This window comes from Anguilla anguilla, chromosome 3 (genome assembly GCF_013347855.1).
Source record: "Anguilla anguilla isolate fAngAng1 chromosome 3, fAngAng1.pri, whole genome shotgun sequence".
NCBI classification, from domain to species: Eukaryota; Metazoa; Chordata; class Actinopteri; order Anguilliformes; family Anguillidae; genus Anguilla; species Anguilla anguilla.
The window spans coordinates 57,956,363-57,974,483 of NC_049203.1; the positions used below are offsets into that span (position 1 = coordinate 57,956,363).

Consider the following 18,121-nt stretch of genomic DNA (forward strand, 5'->3'; position numbering starts at 1 on the left):
AAAGATGGCTTTTTAAAAAACCATGTGAAATGTATCTAGGCAGATTCACCCTGAGAAAAACCTATGAACAGAAAAAAACAGGATGAAAATCTGTTTAATTTTAGTAGACCCTGTGTGTACTTGATGTAACAGGGATCGCACCAAAAATAGCTGTATATGATACAGAAATATAACGTGTACATGCATTAAGGTATTACATTGGCAGATGGCAAACTTCTGGACAGCAGTGGAGTTAGCATGCTCATATAAAGAGCAGCACAAGATTAAAATCATAATGGACAGTAAATCCTCAATTCATGCTGTAGACCCTGATGGGCTGTTTAACATAAAGGAAAGCTGTCTTATTAGTATTAATTATATCTCTCTGTTAACAGCATGTGGACTGAATTGGAACCAGCATACCTGATTCATGTCATGGCAACATATCTCTATGTTGGGCATTTTACAGAATAGAATAAAAACAATACAATGGACAGCATTGTAGGATATATGAGCATGGTATATCTTACTGTGAGCTGAATCAGTTCTCCGTATTTTCATATGTACTGACCTATTCTGACAGTTCTGCAAATCCTTTTTGTATTTATTACAAAATGTATTTTTCAATGTTTAATTCAACTTGAAATACAAATCTTTCTTGAATGTGGGACAAAACAAATGGTGCATTTGTGAAATGAGACATTTTCAGATCAGTCAACATATAAAAATGACTTATATCTCAAAGCTTGTAGAAATTTATATTTTTAATATGGGGGAATGAAACATGTTATTTCAGTTGATTGATTTGACTGTAAATGTAGACATTTTTTCCTTATCTGTGTTTTGTTGTAAATAAATTACGGTTATAGCATTGTCTGTCTGGGTTAATTCCTTTTAAACTTTATTTATGGCACGCATATATTGTGTAAGATGCAAGTGGTTATTGTGAAATAGGATAATAATTTAATTTGTTCTGTTGAATCTAATTTCATTTCACAATTTTGAAGTCTTAACATTTCACCTAAAAACGAATACTTCAAAAGTAATTATTACATTGTTTAATTTTTTACCTTAAGAAATGTATTTCGACCCAATGATGGTAGCTCTTACATTTTCACAAATTTGATTAGTTCATCAAAAAAGACATTTCCAAAATAAGTAAAGTCTACAGACCATATAGACTATTTGTAAATCAGACACCATTACTGATAACAGGATGGAAGAAACACTACAGTTATCTTTATAATATCTTTTTTTTTTTAAATTCCATTCCATTTTCATTTGTGGAAATACATTTGGAGCTCACAGTAGTGCTCAATATTTAAGATCAAATTAACATTTGTTTTTTGTTTTTTTATGAAAGATTGCCAGGAAAGAATTTGGGGATGGAAGCCCCAGACATAGTCTACTGAGCATATGCAAGCTTAGTTCAGCAGCTAACAGTTTTGAAAAACTTATTCTGGATTGTCTTTCAGCAATTAAAACTAGCTGGAGGAAATATACTTTTCATTTATTCTTATTCTTGATTTATTTTCCAAAGTTTCCGCACACACACCCACCAAACCAGCTATACATGTTCAGGAATGAAGTTCACACACCTGCACTATGTGTCTGTGTGTGAGGACAGGAAAAACAGCATGCCAAGCCTTTCTGAAACACAGCAGCATAGTTCTTACCAGAGGGTTGACATATGTCACCAGCTTTTATAACCTTTCACTTTACTTAAAACACTTTCAAGCAAAGGTAAATATAAAAATTGATTATCTCTGAAATGATTACTTTCCTGTATAGCCTTACAACTGTGTGTTTGTCTCATATGAAGTGATCTCACTGTCTCAGCTGATCATACGGAAAGATATTTACAAAGGCACCTGTAACTGATGTTCACACTCCTTGTTGAATCAAAATTTTAAAAAATCAAGCTACATCTCAAGCAATGGATAAATAAACACATGTTGATATCAAAATTACATAGTAATATATATATATATATATGTATGAGTGACATGCAGCATAAAAATTTAGATATAGTTTATTTCATACTATACATTACAAATATCATCAAATATCATCATTGTACAAGTAAGCAGAAATTATATATAAATTAAATATATTATATACATTATACATAAAATTGAATCTCCATTCAAAATTGAATTTAGTCAATGACTAGGCTTAATCTGTGTCTGCAAAATCAAAATGATTAAAATAGATCCTGTCTTTTGTATCCTATATTTGACTCCCCTGATTTTATAAAATGATGGGCTTACATAAGAATAGATAGCTCAATCTTGTAATTAAAAGAGCTACTATTAAAACAAACAATTTACTGAAAGAAAAGAATCACCCTGAATCCAAAAACACACCTAAAATTAATTATCCAATTCCTATCTGAAGATACAACCATAAATAATTAGGAAAAAATACAAATAAACACATATGATAAAATACTTATTCTAAAACATGAGTCAATCAGAGTTGATTATATCAAATGTCTGTAGGAGCATAATGTACTGGAGGGCAGACGGGTCTTGGGGACAGAGGGGGGTGTGTCCTTACAGTGCTAGCAAGTGCTGTTCCTGAGAAGTGGCTTTAGACCAGGTGGGACATGCCAGAGGAGTCTCTCCAGGGCAGGGGGTGTCTCCCTGTCCCTCCCCAGGGACAAGCGGACTGAGAGGCGGCACAGAGATGTGAGTGACGGGGGCTCTCCTAGGAGACAAGAGGAGGAGTGAAAGCAGGTTGTCAGAGATCTTTCACAGCTCAAAAGCAAAGTGTTCAGCCAAAATATGATGAATCCTTCACTAGAGGCACAGTGACACTAAAGCAGTGCATTCAGCACAAGACATTCAGTACAACTTGATACGTTGAGGCACACCGATCAGATTCTTCATGGACCATAAGGCATGCAGGAGTTATTGGCCAGAACTGATAAGAAAATTCCAATCTAGCGTTTGATCAAACATAATCGATAAAGTTCCCAAGTAACATAAAATTGTGCTGTCACATTGGTGAACTCAAATACCCTGCCTTGTATGTGATTGGTTAGCCACCATATCCCTGTCCAAATGACATACACCGTTCAATTAGCTGTAAAGTTTTTAGTACATGGCATTACCAATAAAAAGATCTTGTACAGCTTCTCATTCTTAGACAAATACATATCCTTAATGGTTGGGGATACATATCTGGATAAGAGCCTCTGCTAAATGTCTGTAATGTAATGTAATGCTTGGCTAGATGAATTGCCCTGGTAAGCAATACTCACTGGGTCCTCCATTGAGATAGCGCAGGGTGATGCGGGACCCCCCCCACACACTGCTCACTGCAGGAAAGAGCCGCACCCCGAGAGGCAGATTCCACACAGCCATGCCCAGGAAGCAGCCGTCCACCACAAAGCCCAGAGTCCCAGCATCCCCGTCCAGCACCATCAGCACACGACCTGGCACGGCCAGCAGAGGGCGCTGCTCTCGCTCCTGTTCCCCCAGCTCTGTCCCCATCCTGGGGTAGCGGCCGCACGGCACGCCGTTGTGCCAAACCTCATTGGAGCCCAGCTCCCAGCCCCAAGACTCAGCGTCTCCTCCCACCAGCGCTGTGTACCCAGACGCCTGCAGGGGGCAGTGTTGAGTGGACACCCCCAGCACGGCATGGCTCCCCCTCTCTGCTGGGTCCCAGTCTACCGCCCACACGTGCAGCCCACCCTGCTCCCCCTCTGCCCCTCGCACCCCGTCCGTGCTCTGCTCCGCAGGAGTGCGCTGAGCCACAGTCCCGTCCCGGGAGAGGGAGAAGTTGGGGGAGTGGTGCACGGGGCTCCAAGAGGACTTGGGGCCAGTGAAGCAGGCAGGCGGGCCGTCCAACAGGACAGCCAGTCGGAACGGTGTGGTCACAGCCAGAGGGTGGAAGGGTGAGGAGGACAAAGAGGGCGGGGCCCTTTTTCTCCAAGTGCGGTCAGGACACAGCCACCGGCAAAGAGTGAGGCCCATTCCACACTGACGTGCTGATGCTCACTGAGACTCTGAAAGTGCCTAGGCCACACTCTGATGCTGTCTCAATTTCAGCGCTTTTCAATCACAAGGCAAAAGGATGGAGACCTCCAGAGTACTGAGGATATAAAAGAGAAATCCATGACTGTTACACAGCGCAATTTTTGTAAAATAGACACTACATTGAATGTGTTACTTAATTACTGCACATGGCCAGAATGGAACATCCAACCACCGTAATGTTTACTGTTGGCTTAATGTAAAAGTTTTGTTAAACATGCACTTACCTCACACTTTACTAATCCACTAACCCACAGCAGCAAGGAATCCAACCGGTGGTCCACTTATTCCTCTATCTGATTATGTCTCCTGGATGCCAGCAAAAATGAATGCAGTATTACACTGGGCTACATTACACGGCCTCCCATGCTATGAATCACAGTTACTGTATAGCACATCAAATCCTTCTCATGTCACTACAAGCTTAAACCATTAAAATATCAACATACCCAGACACACAATATTTCAATTGATTAGTATGTTGCTGTAACAGTCACCCCTTTATACAATAAACCAATTAAGAAGATACATCTCCCAGTTACCTATAAATTACCCAAAAGGGAATATAACCTATAGGTCCACGCTGTAAGATATGCTCTCCCGTGTAACAAACATTGTTTATATGGTGTCATACATATAGTCTTACCTCTCAATATTCACCCAAATATTTCTTTCTCTGTCCTCTTTCGCTGAAATCCAGCTCGATTTGGGTAGCAGCCTATATAAGTACTACTTATCTCTCCCCGTGTATGTGCGTAACTGTTTTCAGTGTCTGATCCCATTCTTTGTCTGGCGACCTCCGAAGCGGGAACAGCACACTCCAACATCGTCGTAACGTCATGTGAGTCCATAGAGTCAAGGACTGCGAAGCCACTGACGTCTGCTTTATGGTAAAAACGATGGGATGCTTGTCTGTCATTTTCACTCGAGGAACACCGCATGCCTTCCTCCGATCACAGGCATCACATTACTTGAAGGTGACAAGGAAATCCCGTCCTTCGTAACACGTGACATGGGCTCATGTCTGTTATATACAAATTCTCTATTATATTTTAGGATAAACTAATTATAATTGCATCGATCGTAAGTACAAGTTTTTTTAAACGATATTTTTAATAATATCAGTTTCAAAATAATTCAACAAGATGACACCCATAATTGATTATTGTTGCTTACCGAACTTCTTTTTCAGAGACAGAACTCCAAATTATGTCAACTGTGAAAGCGAAATATAATTGAGTGGGTCAAGCCTATCCTGCAAACAGGTTTATTCTAGTCTATCGGGTTGTTGCCGGTGGATGGCGCCAAAGTAGCACGACTGTTTTATGTGATAGTCACGGGGAACACTATCCATACATGTAGAGTTCGGTGACTGAAACGTTAAATGGACTGTGGGACCATTTGTATATTCACTGAAGTGGTGGTTTTTCTGTGATATGCCTGAAGTATGGGGCTTGAGAATGGGACTTAAAGAATGCACTGAGTGAATGTATTGAAATTAGTGTTTTTTTGACATTGCTATCATTCCTGAGGAAATTTGTCCAGTGGATACATTTGTCCAGTTTCTCGGATGTGCCTTGAACTTTACCTTAAACTCAGAAAGAACTTTGAAGGAACAACCTTAGAATGTTCCGTTTTGAAATTCAAACTGCAAAAATAATTAGAAAGGTAGCTGCAAGGTTTCTTTCATAATGAAATGATGAAATGAGCATGAGTGGCAATCGAGATGTCCAATTACGCTCATTTTATAATTTCATCATGAGAGAAACCCCACGACAATCCCATGACCATCAATTAAATAATCCATCAAAATCCAACCTGGATTATGAAAGAATGCCCAATAAATGACTTTTCTGACGAGAAACCCACTGGATTCCCATTAAAATCCCATGTTTCACAATGGGAATCCAATGATATTCTCATGAGAACTTTCCTATGGGAATCCCATTGGAAATTTCTCACGGGAATCCCACTGGAATTTTCCATAAGGAGGCTCTGTACATTTACCCAAACTTTCCTGACATTCGGGGGCCATGTTCTGAGAACCAAACATTCCTAGCGGCTAATTATCTGCTGTGAGCTCTGTGGTTAGGAGTTAAATTTACTTTAGGCGCTGATAATACAAGGTCTCAATACTAGTCTAGTGGCTTATAGTCCTGACAAAGACAGTTTGTGTATTAAGTCTCCAGCTACGTATTACCCAATGCTTTAAAACATATTTTTGTCTCTACTTTTCATTAAAAATAATGGTCAAGAGTGGTGGACTTTTGGCAAGCCAATGTGTCTAGGGGAGGTAGTTGGATATAACCGCTGAACCACAAGTATCTTAACTGTGTCAAAGACACCACATATAAACATATTAAATATAAAAGAAAATCTTTTAAAGAGGAAATCTCTATAAATATGTGAAATAAGAAACAGACCTTAATGCTTTGCTCTATTCTGTATGGCATGTTTGTAAGAACTGGAACATGAATCAGGTGCAATAAATTCAACAAGGACAATCAGTATGGGTTCTGTTTGTTCATGTTTATTTGCCTGAATGTAATTTCAAAGGTCAGACTGAATGGACTTGAGCTTACGCGAGTCACACCGGCTCACAATGAATGAGATCTGCCCCAGCCTAATCCGCCATTGGGTTAAACAGTCCCACCACCTTGGGTTTCATGGGTGCAAAATGGGGTATATGGGTGGAGCAAAGACAGACCGACAGGGAAACATGCAAGAATGCTGGTGATAGACGCAGCTGCAGATAGAGAGAGGGCCAGGGGCAGAACAAGGGAGAAAGTGATGAAGAGGAAACGGCCAGACAGAAAAGCCAGAGGAGCAGTTTACGGAAGGAAAGACTGAGAGAAAACAGACGTGTATTTAGAACAGGAGAGAGTATGGGCTTGGATGATGGCATTTGTTCTTCGTTAGCTGGCAGTCAGTTTTTGCCTTTCGTTTGCCCCTATCGTTTGTGCATGTAGATAAAGAGGTGTCTTTCAGGGGCATTTTCTCTCCACGCTCTGTTTGCCCCCTTCCTCATACTCTTGCTTAGAGATCCACATCTGCTGAAAGGTACCCTGAGACATACAGAGAAAATATCATTTAAATTAGAGAAGATTTCTTTTCCCAATTAAAAACACTGTACATTCAACTTCCCATGCCGGAATGTCTGGAACACAAATAAATCTAACCTTTTCAATACCAATTAAGCCAGTTTTAATTTGAGAGAGGGACAATTTGGGAGAATAAATTAATAAAACTAATTTGGGAAATATGTCACCTCTTTGCATGTTGCATTATTGCAATGCGCATACTCAAAGTCAGTGTATATTCACAATAGACAATCGAAAGGGCTGTTCTTTCACCTTTTTTACAGTTTGTCAGTATATCTCTTTCTATCCCACTGATTTTTTCAGTCACCTCTCCAAAAAAAAAATAAAAAAATCCAAATGTCAGTATTGGAATAAAGTATATTTAGCAAGCTGTCACCAGATTTTCAAGTGCACGGTGTCAAAGCACAGACAGTGTGAAACCAGTGTGCACCAGGCAGTGACCAGGCGTATTAAAATAGAGAAATACAACTGTGATGTCACCTTATCTGCAGAGAGGAGGTCCACCAATCATGCAGTATGTGCTTAACAACCAACAGAACACCAACAGCTACTGGTGGATTTTTTAGCCATACTTTCAGTACTGTAGATATTAGCAGGAAGTAATATGCCCCAGTCTCTGTTGGTGTTTATGGAATTGTTCTATTGCTTCTTACAAACAAACCCAGTTGATGGAGCTCCTGTTTTTAGTAGCAATGACACCACAACTCACTTAACCCTATTTTATTATTATTCTGTGTGACCCCCCCCCTTCTCCTTCCGCCCTTTCTCACCAGCGAGGCCAGTATAGAACCTCCAATCCACGGGCTAAACCGACGCTCCATAGAGCTATTGCTCGCTATGAGCTTCAGCCTCATACTCTGTACAAGGAGAGAAAAATGAAAACCTTTTTTAGTTTTAAAACCCCATCTCATTTTTACACAGCCAAATCAGGACAGCATCTTTCATATATCATATTCAGACTGTCACCCACAGCCAGCTTGCAGGTACCTATATAGTGGGGAAAACCAATTCTGAAAGAAAGAAGCTAAGAGAAAACAGCATCCCAGCACACTGCTCAACTACTTATAACCTGTTATCTCAGAGTGAGAGAATTCACTTTGGATGCTGCTTCTGAAAAATGTATAAATGAAAAAATCTATTTACATCAGGATATGCAGTATGCCTCTTAGTGAGGATATAAATACAGGTACCAGATTGAAGAAAGACAAAGAGAAATAATACAGGGATAATGAAGAGAATGAGAACCTGAGAGAGAGATACAGTACCTTGAAACACAGATACATGAAAATAAGAATGGATGAATAGACAGCAATAAAAGATTTTTCATCAGAGTTTGCTTGTCAGTGCTCCCCCAACACTGTAAGGTTGTGGCGTACAACACCATTTGGCAATCAAAAGAAATAGTCAGTCTGGCTCCATTTATGGGTAAGAGTGGTGCAGGCCTACCGGAGGTGCCTTCTGGGACAATTCCCTATTAAGCCTCTCTGTGAAACCCTGGAGCAAGGTGTTCCCTCCAGTGACGATGACACTCCCGTACAGACCCTGCACACATAGATTCGCAGGTGTTATTACATGCACACACAAGCGTGAACACACACACGTGCCTGCACACAACCACACATGCACGCAAACACACTGTAACACCAAGGCGTAGCTACCATTGAGGATACCAAGGTCATGTGCTCAGTATTTTTTTCATGTCCATTTCCGAAGCCTATATTTAATTTAATTCTTTAGTAAGAACATCAGTTGCAACTCATGTAGGAAAGGAATGAATGATCTTCAATATTTTCTCCAGTTTAAGCCTAATCTAGAGGGATAAATACAGCATTTACACCCTAAAAATAACCCTCAATTAAATGGCTAAACGAAAGGGGAAAAAAGAGTATACCCCCACCTAACCCTCCACCCCAACCCCACCCCAGCTGAGTCTCTTGGCCTCAGTATTTTTTAGGTCCTGGTTACGCCCCTATCTAATGCATTCACATGATGGTGGAGGCACCTACAGGCCGGATGTCAATGTCACACATGCCAATGCTGGTTGTGACCACATGTCCTACTCCCAACATAGTGTTCCCAGAAAGACCCTGATGGAGAGAGAGAGAGAGAGAGAGAGAGAGAGAGAGGAGATGTGGGGAGGGTACAAGAGAGAGGGTTGAAGAGGAAGGAACAGGAGAGAAAGAGAACTAAGTTGCCTTTGGCCAGTCAATTTTCTGCCAGGTCAAATGGAAACATTTTACATTTGCATATAACCTTTCAACAAAATAAACAATACACTGTAGTGAAATAAAAATCCACATACAGTATTCAAATATATTCCGAAAAAGTGTTGAAATTAAGCTACACATCAGTACAACTGAGACAGCATGGTGACCTTGACATTGGAGGGGTCAAAGAGGCCCTCTGGGATACGCAGTCTCTCAGCGCCATAGTCAGTGGCGTAGCCGCTAGGCATCTCATAGTGCACGGTGGGCATCTGGGCAGCCACTCTAACAGCAAGTTAGAGGACAGGGCAAACAGGAAGGACAGATGAGAATACAAACTGGCACATCTTCACACATCAGTTATTAATAGAACAAAAACTGTGAAAACGTTTCCAAAAATAAATACATCAGTTCATGAAAGATATAAATAAGGGCTGATAACAGCTTGCATATTGTTTGTAGATCTTATTCTGTGTCTATACGTATTGGTGCATGGGCTTGTGTTGTGAGTTCCTGTGAAGTCCATTAACCCTGGAAAAAGAGTCTGATAAGGACCACACCACTTACTGTTCATCGTAGGGGGAGTCGGATACCTGCAGTACAGACGCTTGGAAATCCTGAATCACCTCCTGACAGCAAAGAGGGACAAAAAGAGAGCCAGAGCTTGATCTAAAATACTGTAACAAAGAGTTTTAAGGTTTTCAACTAATGTCAGGCATATTATAATGCACAGCCCACTTTTTTTTGATGTGCTTCAACCCAATTTATTCACATTCTTAGATCATTTATAAAGTGACGAGTTCAGCATGTCACCACAGTTTGTTGAGATATTTGTTTAATTAATTTCAACAGTGGCAGCCAAAGCGATAGCAGCACAAAGTAGCAGTGGCTTATGAGTAAGTGCAATATATAGAAATGGTACAGATTCCCTACATTGCACATGTAAGTGTGCCAGGACTTGGTGACAGGTGGAAGTTTGTCTTTCTTTGTCCAGTTTGGGGGTGCTCCCTCTCTCACTGGCTCCTATGGGGAGAGGTAGAAGGAGAGAGTGTATGAGGGAAGAGAGAAGTGCATGAATAGCAAATAACCAACTGCAAGAAAGACATGAGGGCAGACGAGAAAGAGAAATTGATAAAAGGATACATAAAACAAAAGAAGTTGCAAAAGCTGGAATGAGGAATAGATAAAGAAATGAGACAGAAGTTTGAGGGTGAGACAAATACAGATGACAAAATTTGAAAGATGCCTGACTCATTCTCTCTGACTGCCTTGTTACTGCTGTATCATACAGCGACAAATAAGTAGTCAGAAAGTGAATGAGGCATACTCAATCAGTAATAGAGAGAGAGAGAGATACTGAGAAGGATCAGAGGCATTGAGTAGGACAGACATACAGTATGATAAATGAGACTAGGTGGTAAGAAAGATAATGAGACAGACAGTGAACGATATGAACAAACAGGCAGTGGGAGAGACAGACTGGGTGACAAGCAGAGACAGAGAAAAGCACCTTGGCAGCGATCATGTATGGAGGGGTTATGTCAATGTTCATCTCCTGGAACAGCTCCCTGCACTGCATGGTGATGAAGTCCCCAGCCAGAGGAGATTTGACAATGCCTGTAGAAGAACAGACTGAACATGCTCGACCACCTTCTGGAATAGAACACACTGAGACTAAACCACCTTTTGGAACAGGACACACTGTGACTAAACCACCTCCTGAAGGAGAACACGCTGTGACTAAAACCACCTCCTGAAGCAGAACACACTGTGACTAAACCACCTTCTGGAGTAGAAAACACTGTGACTAAAACCACCTCCTAAAGAAGAACACACTGTGACTAAACCACCTTCTGGAGTAGAAAACACTGTGACTAAAACCACCTCCTAAAGAAGAACACACTGTGACTAAAACCACCTCCTAAAGAAGAACACACTGTGACTAAACCACCTTGTGGAGCACAGCACACTGTGACTAAACCACCTCCTGGAGCAGAACACACTGTGACTAAACCACCTTGTGGAGCAGAGCACACTGTGACTAAATCCACCTCCTGAAGGAGAACATACTGTAACTAAACCACCTTCTGGAGCAGAACACACTGTGACTAAAACCACCTCCTAAAGAAGAACACACTGTGACTAAACCACCATGCAGCCAGTTCACCTTGGTCTTGCATATTGGTGCTGCATTACAGGAGGAGCAACTACAATTTCAAACATATATGAAAACATTGGAAATGTACACTGTATCATTTCACACAGTTTTTGTATTACGTCCCACAATCACATATTTGAATTGCATAATCAATTTTCATAGCCCTGTTCAAGAGTCACATAATTAGTTCTTACACAGATTTCCAGCTCATTTTAAATCAGTCTTACTCACAGGATATGGCATGAGGTGTCATTTGGATGGTTTCCCAAAATCAGGGCAGTATCCCCAAGACACAATGTGTGTGTGTGTGTGTGTGTGTGTGTGTGTACTCACATGTGTATGTCCATGCTCTCAAGTTAATTTTAAGTCATTTAAATGTAACCAACAATACCAAAAAAAGAACTGACAATCAAAAATAGTCCAATAAAGCAACAACATAAGCCCAACACAGCATTTTATGCTAAACCCAAATCAATATATGTGTTTAAGTGAACACCAGGTATGAATGACTGTTTGATACGTACCTTGCTGAAGGACATACCCATCATGCACTGGGATGGCAGTTGTGTGTGTGGCTCCACTATCAAGCACAAGACCAGTCGCCCTCCCATTAGCAAATCTGAGATCATGTCAAGGACACACCTCTACATGTGACTGACAGCCTAACAGATATTCTCATTAATTTGCAAATTTGCAAAAAAAAAAATATTGAGCAATAATAATAGCAGTTGCTGGGAATCCCTGTCAATGTGATTTATTGAAATATAGCATTAAATACCTGAAAGCATATTATTAAGAGTCATGTTGAACAAATAGAAATTCTGTGTGGTGTGCCTTTGAGAAAATAACTGCTGGTGCCATTATGGCTTACATCCACACTACAGCATTCTCAGTGTGACCAGATCAGTTCAGTGTGACTAGGTTATAACCAGATCATAACACTTCCACACTAACATAGAGCTATTAGCACAGTCTACTTTAACAGTACCTCACAGTGGTTGAGTTGTATCCTGAAACTTACTGACACACATGTATGGACTGAGACTGGCACACAGACTGACTGACCGCTTAACTTGCACACCAACTGAATACCTAATCTGACTAGGCTGATCTGCTACACTGACAGACTGAATGCAGGCAGAAAGCACATACCCTTCATGAGCCGTACAGCCACGGCGGGGGGGGCGGGAGCTAGATTGGGGGATACGCTGTTAACACTGCTGTCTTGCAGAGGAAGAACGCTGGGATATTGTAGTGTTCAAACATCAGCTCTGTGAGCTTCTCCCTCTTTGCCCGCGTGTTCCACTGCAACACACAGAGTAGCGTTACACATGCAAACACAGAAATGAATCAGCACCTGAAGCTGTTTGTGCAGACTGACGTATGAGGAATAATGTACTCACTGGAGCTTCAGACATCAGCACTGGATGCAGGCTGGGTTCTGACTTGATGTGCTTGCAGTAGGTGTGGTCCAGTATGGCCTGGAAGGCTTCCCAGTCCTCAACTGAAATATACATGCATATATACACACATGCACTCATACATTCACACATGTGCATGCATGCAAACACGCATACATGCACACAGATACACAGGCACGTGCACACACACAAACACACACAGGCACACACGTCATTGTACAGGTCAGCAAGACACAAGATTGTAAGACATATCATGTTGCACTGTGTTTAGTAGCACATTTCAAATGCTTGACACACTGTAGGTGTTAATTAGAACTACCATTAGCATATATGGTACTGCCCAGTTGATTGAACCATGTATTTACTAGATATACTGTGGAACACCATGCTTGCTACATAAACATAACAGAGTTTAGGTCAATTCTATTAAATTATGAATTCTATTAAATTATGAATTCATTTATTTTGATAAATATATCTCCACAAGCCTCCAAAAATATTTGCCACTTACCACTGCAAACAATGCTAACCATTTACTAATGCTACCTGGTAAGTCAGATGTAAAATAACGTTATAGCAACATATCGTCCATTGTCAATTCAGCAATTCTCGATCAAATTCAGAATTGACACCAATCAGAAACAATACCTGGGCTTCCCTTTAAAATGTATAACATAATTCCAAGCCATAATAAGTATAGTGATACATATGAACAACAGAAGTCAATTCTGTGGAGCAGATTTTGGTCAGAGAGAGATTTTTAGTGAGGCAAGGTGGTTGACACCCAACTCATGCCATTCTTCAGGGGAGAGAAGAGCTCCACCCCAGCCCGGGCCACGTGCAGCGCATTGGTGTCCAGGTAAAAGGTTCTCCCTGCTGCCTTCTCCTGCTCTGCCCCCAGCTCGCCTCCACCCTCTTCCTCCACCAGCACCCCCAGGGAGGTTGGGAAATCGGCCTGAGGGTAAGGAGGATGGAGGGAAATGAAAGGAGACAGGATCGAAGGACAGAGGTTTGAGAAGGGAAGGTGATGGGATGAGGAGCACATAGAGGAAGGGAAGAAACAAGGTGAGGGAGAGGAAGCAGGCATTTGCCCACACAAGGAAACTGGAACATGATCTCACAAAAAAAGAGGGAGAAAGAGGCCAAAAGGCTATATCAGCTAAGGCTGACATACAGAGACCTCAGATTTTGTGGCAGAGATACACTACAAGGCCAATAGTATGTGGACACTTAACATCCAACATCTCATCCAAAATTATGGGCAGTAATGTGGAGTTAGTCAATCCTGTGCTGCTATTACAACATCCACTCATCTGGGAAGGCTTTATACTAGATGTTGAAGCAATGCTGCAGAGATTTACATTCAGCCAGAAGAGCATTAGTGAGGTCGCACACTGATTTGGCGTTTAGGCCTGGCTCGCAGTTGGCTTTCCAATTGATCCCAAAGGTGTTGGGTGGGGTGGAGGTCAGGGCTCTGTGCAGGCCAGTAAAATTCTTACACACTAATCTCGACAAAACCATTTCTACATGGACCTTGCTGTGTGCCCAGGAGCATTGTCATGCTGAAACAGGAAAGAACCTTCCCCAAACTGTCGCCACAAAGTTGGAAACACGTAATCATCTACAATGTTATTACATTAAGATTTCCCTTCACTGGAACTAAGGGGCCTAGCCCAAACCATGAATAACAGCCCCAGACCAAGAGGCATCTATTACATATACTTTTGGTCATATAGTGTAGCTACCTTATATACTTAAAATAATATGCAGCAATTAGTATTTTTATTTTTTGTCCAACATCATGGACAATCCTACCTAGCACCAAGTATCTGAGTACCATCATTTTAAATGAATTCTGATACTATGTAAAATAGCTGTTCCAGCTCTTTGATAGTACAGGAATGGTATTACCGTATGGAGCACATTCATGTCTTTCTTACTGATTATTTTTAGCCCCTTTAATGCTTTCAAAGATCATTCTAAGGCATTAATTTGAATATGACTTAGGCTTGCTGTTCTCGAGGAAATGTGTAATGCATGTTTTACTGTTATGTGCTCAGTTCTTTTCAGCTTGATGTTTATATGCAAATAAAACATTAAAGTAAAAAAACAAAAAATGAAAATACCATACCACTTTAAATATGAACCTTGCAGAACAGCTGCCCTTGTGTCTTGGATCCAGTAGTTCAGCTATTGTTCCACATATGCCAATACTGCAGCATTCATAGCTGTGACGGAGGGGCATTCAATTATGCTATAGCCTACACTAAGTTCATAAGAAAAGGATGTGCCTTCCCATTCCTGGAACTCACCTTGGGACAGTCCTCACCAGCATATCCTGCTCTAGTGGAGAAAGAGCCAATGTCAAACACAAGGGCTCCTACTTCATCTGTGGAAAGAGAGTGGTGAAGGGTGGAGTCTAATTAACCAAAACAAATGCCACTGTGATGACAAGGACCTCCCATTTCCTAACTAATGGGCAAATACGTCGAACCTGATCTTCTTTAACTGCCACCGTGGTTTAAGAAAGGGGGGGGGGGGTGTATTTAAATATTAATATTTGAACTTGTCAATATATGAGTTTGACATCTGACTTGTATATACATTGGCAGAGCATTATATCTATTTAAATGAACCCCGCCCCAAATGACGCAAGTCGTAGACCAATCTCAAAACTTGCACGCACGTGAGAAACAATGAGTGTAATAAGCACTCACATCCACACGTCCAGGTACATATAGCGGCATTCATGCACGTATCAGTTAATATGTCGGCCTGAGAGACTGATTTCTTAACCTGTTCTCTTTTCAATGACTATCCTTTTCTTCCTGTGTGTGCGCATGTGTTTGCCACAGGAATCATAAACCCTGGACGTTAATTTCATCCATGCTAGCTTTCCGTTCACTGCATCCTTTTTTGCATGTGCATAGCTTGTTGTATTCTAAAAATCGGAAACGACAGCATGTTTGTTTCGTTGTATATGAAGATACAAACAAGAACGACAATGATCTTACCTCCGCCATAAACCCCGCCACTCATATTGTCATCTAAATATAATTCTGATTCCCCAAAATAAAAAATCGACAATCTCGCTAGCGGAAAAAGCTAAATAAATATTTTGAAAAAACAAAAACAAAATGAAATGTCAAATGATTGTGATAATCGGGTCAATTGAGGCTCAGAGAGGTTGTGGAGGGTGTAAGATTTTGGGTTTGCAGTAGGTGATGCATGTAGCCTATAGAATTATTCGGAGGCGGACAACCGAAAATTCCCCCTCAAGCTCCTGCACCCCCTTCGAGTTCCCTTTCTCTACCGATGTCTCTCTTTGCAATAGACCAATAGAAGAGAGCGATGGCTACCAGGGAATATTGCTATTGGCTGGCAAGGCGAATGGGGACTTAAAGGTTGTGGTCCCCGCAACTTACCCAACGGTTTGGATAGACCTGCTTGCAAACTCTCCTCAGGTGATGCACAATGTATTTTAGAGTATATTGCAAAAATGTATGATCATTTAGTAGTCAAATTTCCATTTATAAAATATAATAAAATATGGTTGTATTTACTCACTAAATGTTGTCAAGATAGGCAACATTTGCGTTGGATTAAATTATTTAGTATTTATTATTTAATTTAGGCTGTACTGATGCATAAAATGTATTCAGTAATGTTTGATTATGAGGGTCCAACCAGCGACGCAGTAAAAAAGCGTCCGAAACCATTTGCACCACCTATGCTTTACATATTTAAACCTTACTCTAGGCAGCTGTTTTAAATGTTTGAATGCAACACAATACTGGGGTTGGTAACATATAAGACTAGTAGATTTAACTTCATAGTCGCCTTAAAGCCACTTCTTGATCTTCTGAACTTTACTAATTCCGCAACAATTGTACAATTGTAACGCTTCTGGAATGGAAAGGGGCGAGGCGTGACTACAGCATGTTTGGTAGAACAGATTAACTCTAGCCTCTAATCAGTCGTCTTTTGTGTGATATGATTATCGATGCAGCCTATAAGATTTACAAACTCATTTAGCATTTTTTTATTGTTAAATATTTTATTTTATCGTCAAACCCAAAAATCGAATGCAAATACAAAGCAAGTGAAGTGTAGGCACACGGCCATATGTTTGAGGTAGGCGTAGAGAGGTACAAGCAACGAGTGAAATTCTGGAGAGAAGAGCTTAGAAATAAATAAATAAATAAGTAAGTAAATAAACTGGAGCGATAAACCCAGTTAACATGGATCGTAATGATCTAAATCAATGTAGCTAGTAGTAATTATGTACGGCGCCTTTATGAAGCTACAATATACATACTGTTTGACAGCAGTACAAATTAATAACGGCACATTTTATTGTAGTTTCATGAACTGATCTTAACACATAGTATGCTAGATCATGCAGACACTGGGCTTTCCAACAACCATCGTAATGTGCAGGAGTTTTTTTCTCAAGGGGCGGGGAGCTACTTAAACAGCTATCGGTTTCCGTTTTTCAGCATGCACTGCTGCCACTAGGTGCGTTTACTGTATGTAGGCTATATGTGCGTATTAATGTATGTATGCGTGCATGTATATTCTTTAGTGTTACCCATGCTATACGTATAGGTACCAGTCTGTGTGGGTACATGGCTGCTTGTGAGCCTTTAACTATGTTTCAAATTGTGAATAAGAGTACATCTCTACCCTTTGCTAAGGCTGTTGCTAGGCAACCCATCCTCCGTTACTACACTCCCTAATGAGGCTTGGTGGAGAACGGGGCAGGTGGGACATACCATTATTGGTCTATGTTGCGGGGGGGGAAAGGGGGGGGGGGGGGGGGGTCGTTCCTCTATGCAGAACAGCCTATTGAGGGTTCGGTACATGGCAAAACGAAGGTCTCCTTTGTATCACAGTGTCATGTTTTAGCCTATCAAGCACAAACATGGGGAAATAATTTCTCTCTGTTCATGTTTAAGATTAAAATACTAGCATGGATGCAAACAGATGTGTTTGACATTCAGAGAGGTAATCATGGGAGTGAGACACTTATCAGAGGGCCATGAACACTGATGTTCAAAGTGGAAAAACAAATAAAGCACACAAGTTTACCTCACACTCACATGCTTAAACATTAAAGCCAAGGATGAAGACAAGCACTGCAGTTGCACAGATGCACAACTGTGGGACCAGATTCGCAAGGGAATGTGTTTCCGATACCAATGTGTCATCTTCAACA

The 18,121-nt window shown here is 40.9% G+C and overlaps 2 protein-coding genes across 2 annotated transcripts; both read right to left on the minus strand.

Annotated features, from left to right (window-relative positions):
• Positions 1-2,125: 2,125 nt before the first annotated feature.
• Positions 2,126-6,409, minus strand: LOC118222442 (SPRY domain-containing SOCS box protein 4). Its single transcript, XM_035408043.1, has 4 exons — positions 4,666-6,409; positions 4,247-4,328; positions 3,245-4,077; positions 2,126-2,688 (listed from the first exon to the last, which is right to left on the minus strand). Exons 3-4 carry the CDS (start codon positions 3,957-3,959, stop codon positions 2,543-2,545), a joined length of 861 nt encoding a protein of 286 aa, XP_035263934.1. The 5' UTR covers positions 3,960-4,077; positions 4,247-4,328; positions 4,666-6,409; the 3' UTR covers positions 2,126-2,542.
• Positions 6,410-6,529: 120 nt separating this feature from the next.
• Positions 6,530-16,219, minus strand: actl6b (actin-like 6B). The gene is made up of 14 exons (XM_035408042.1): positions 15,918-16,219; positions 15,216-15,292; positions 13,693-13,858; positions 12,886-12,986; positions 12,690-12,787; positions 12,007-12,101; positions 10,835-10,941; positions 10,258-10,347; positions 9,892-9,953; positions 9,495-9,609; positions 9,127-9,207; positions 8,567-8,662; positions 7,891-7,977; positions 6,530-7,084 (listed from the first exon to the last, which is right to left on the minus strand). The coding sequence occupies exons 1-14, from the start codon at positions 15,940-15,942 to the stop codon at positions 7,004-7,006; spliced, it is 1,281 nt and encodes a 426-aa protein (XP_035263933.1). The 5' UTR covers positions 15,943-16,219; the 3' UTR covers positions 6,530-7,003.
• Between the last annotated feature and the right edge of the window lie 1,902 nt (positions 16,220-18,121).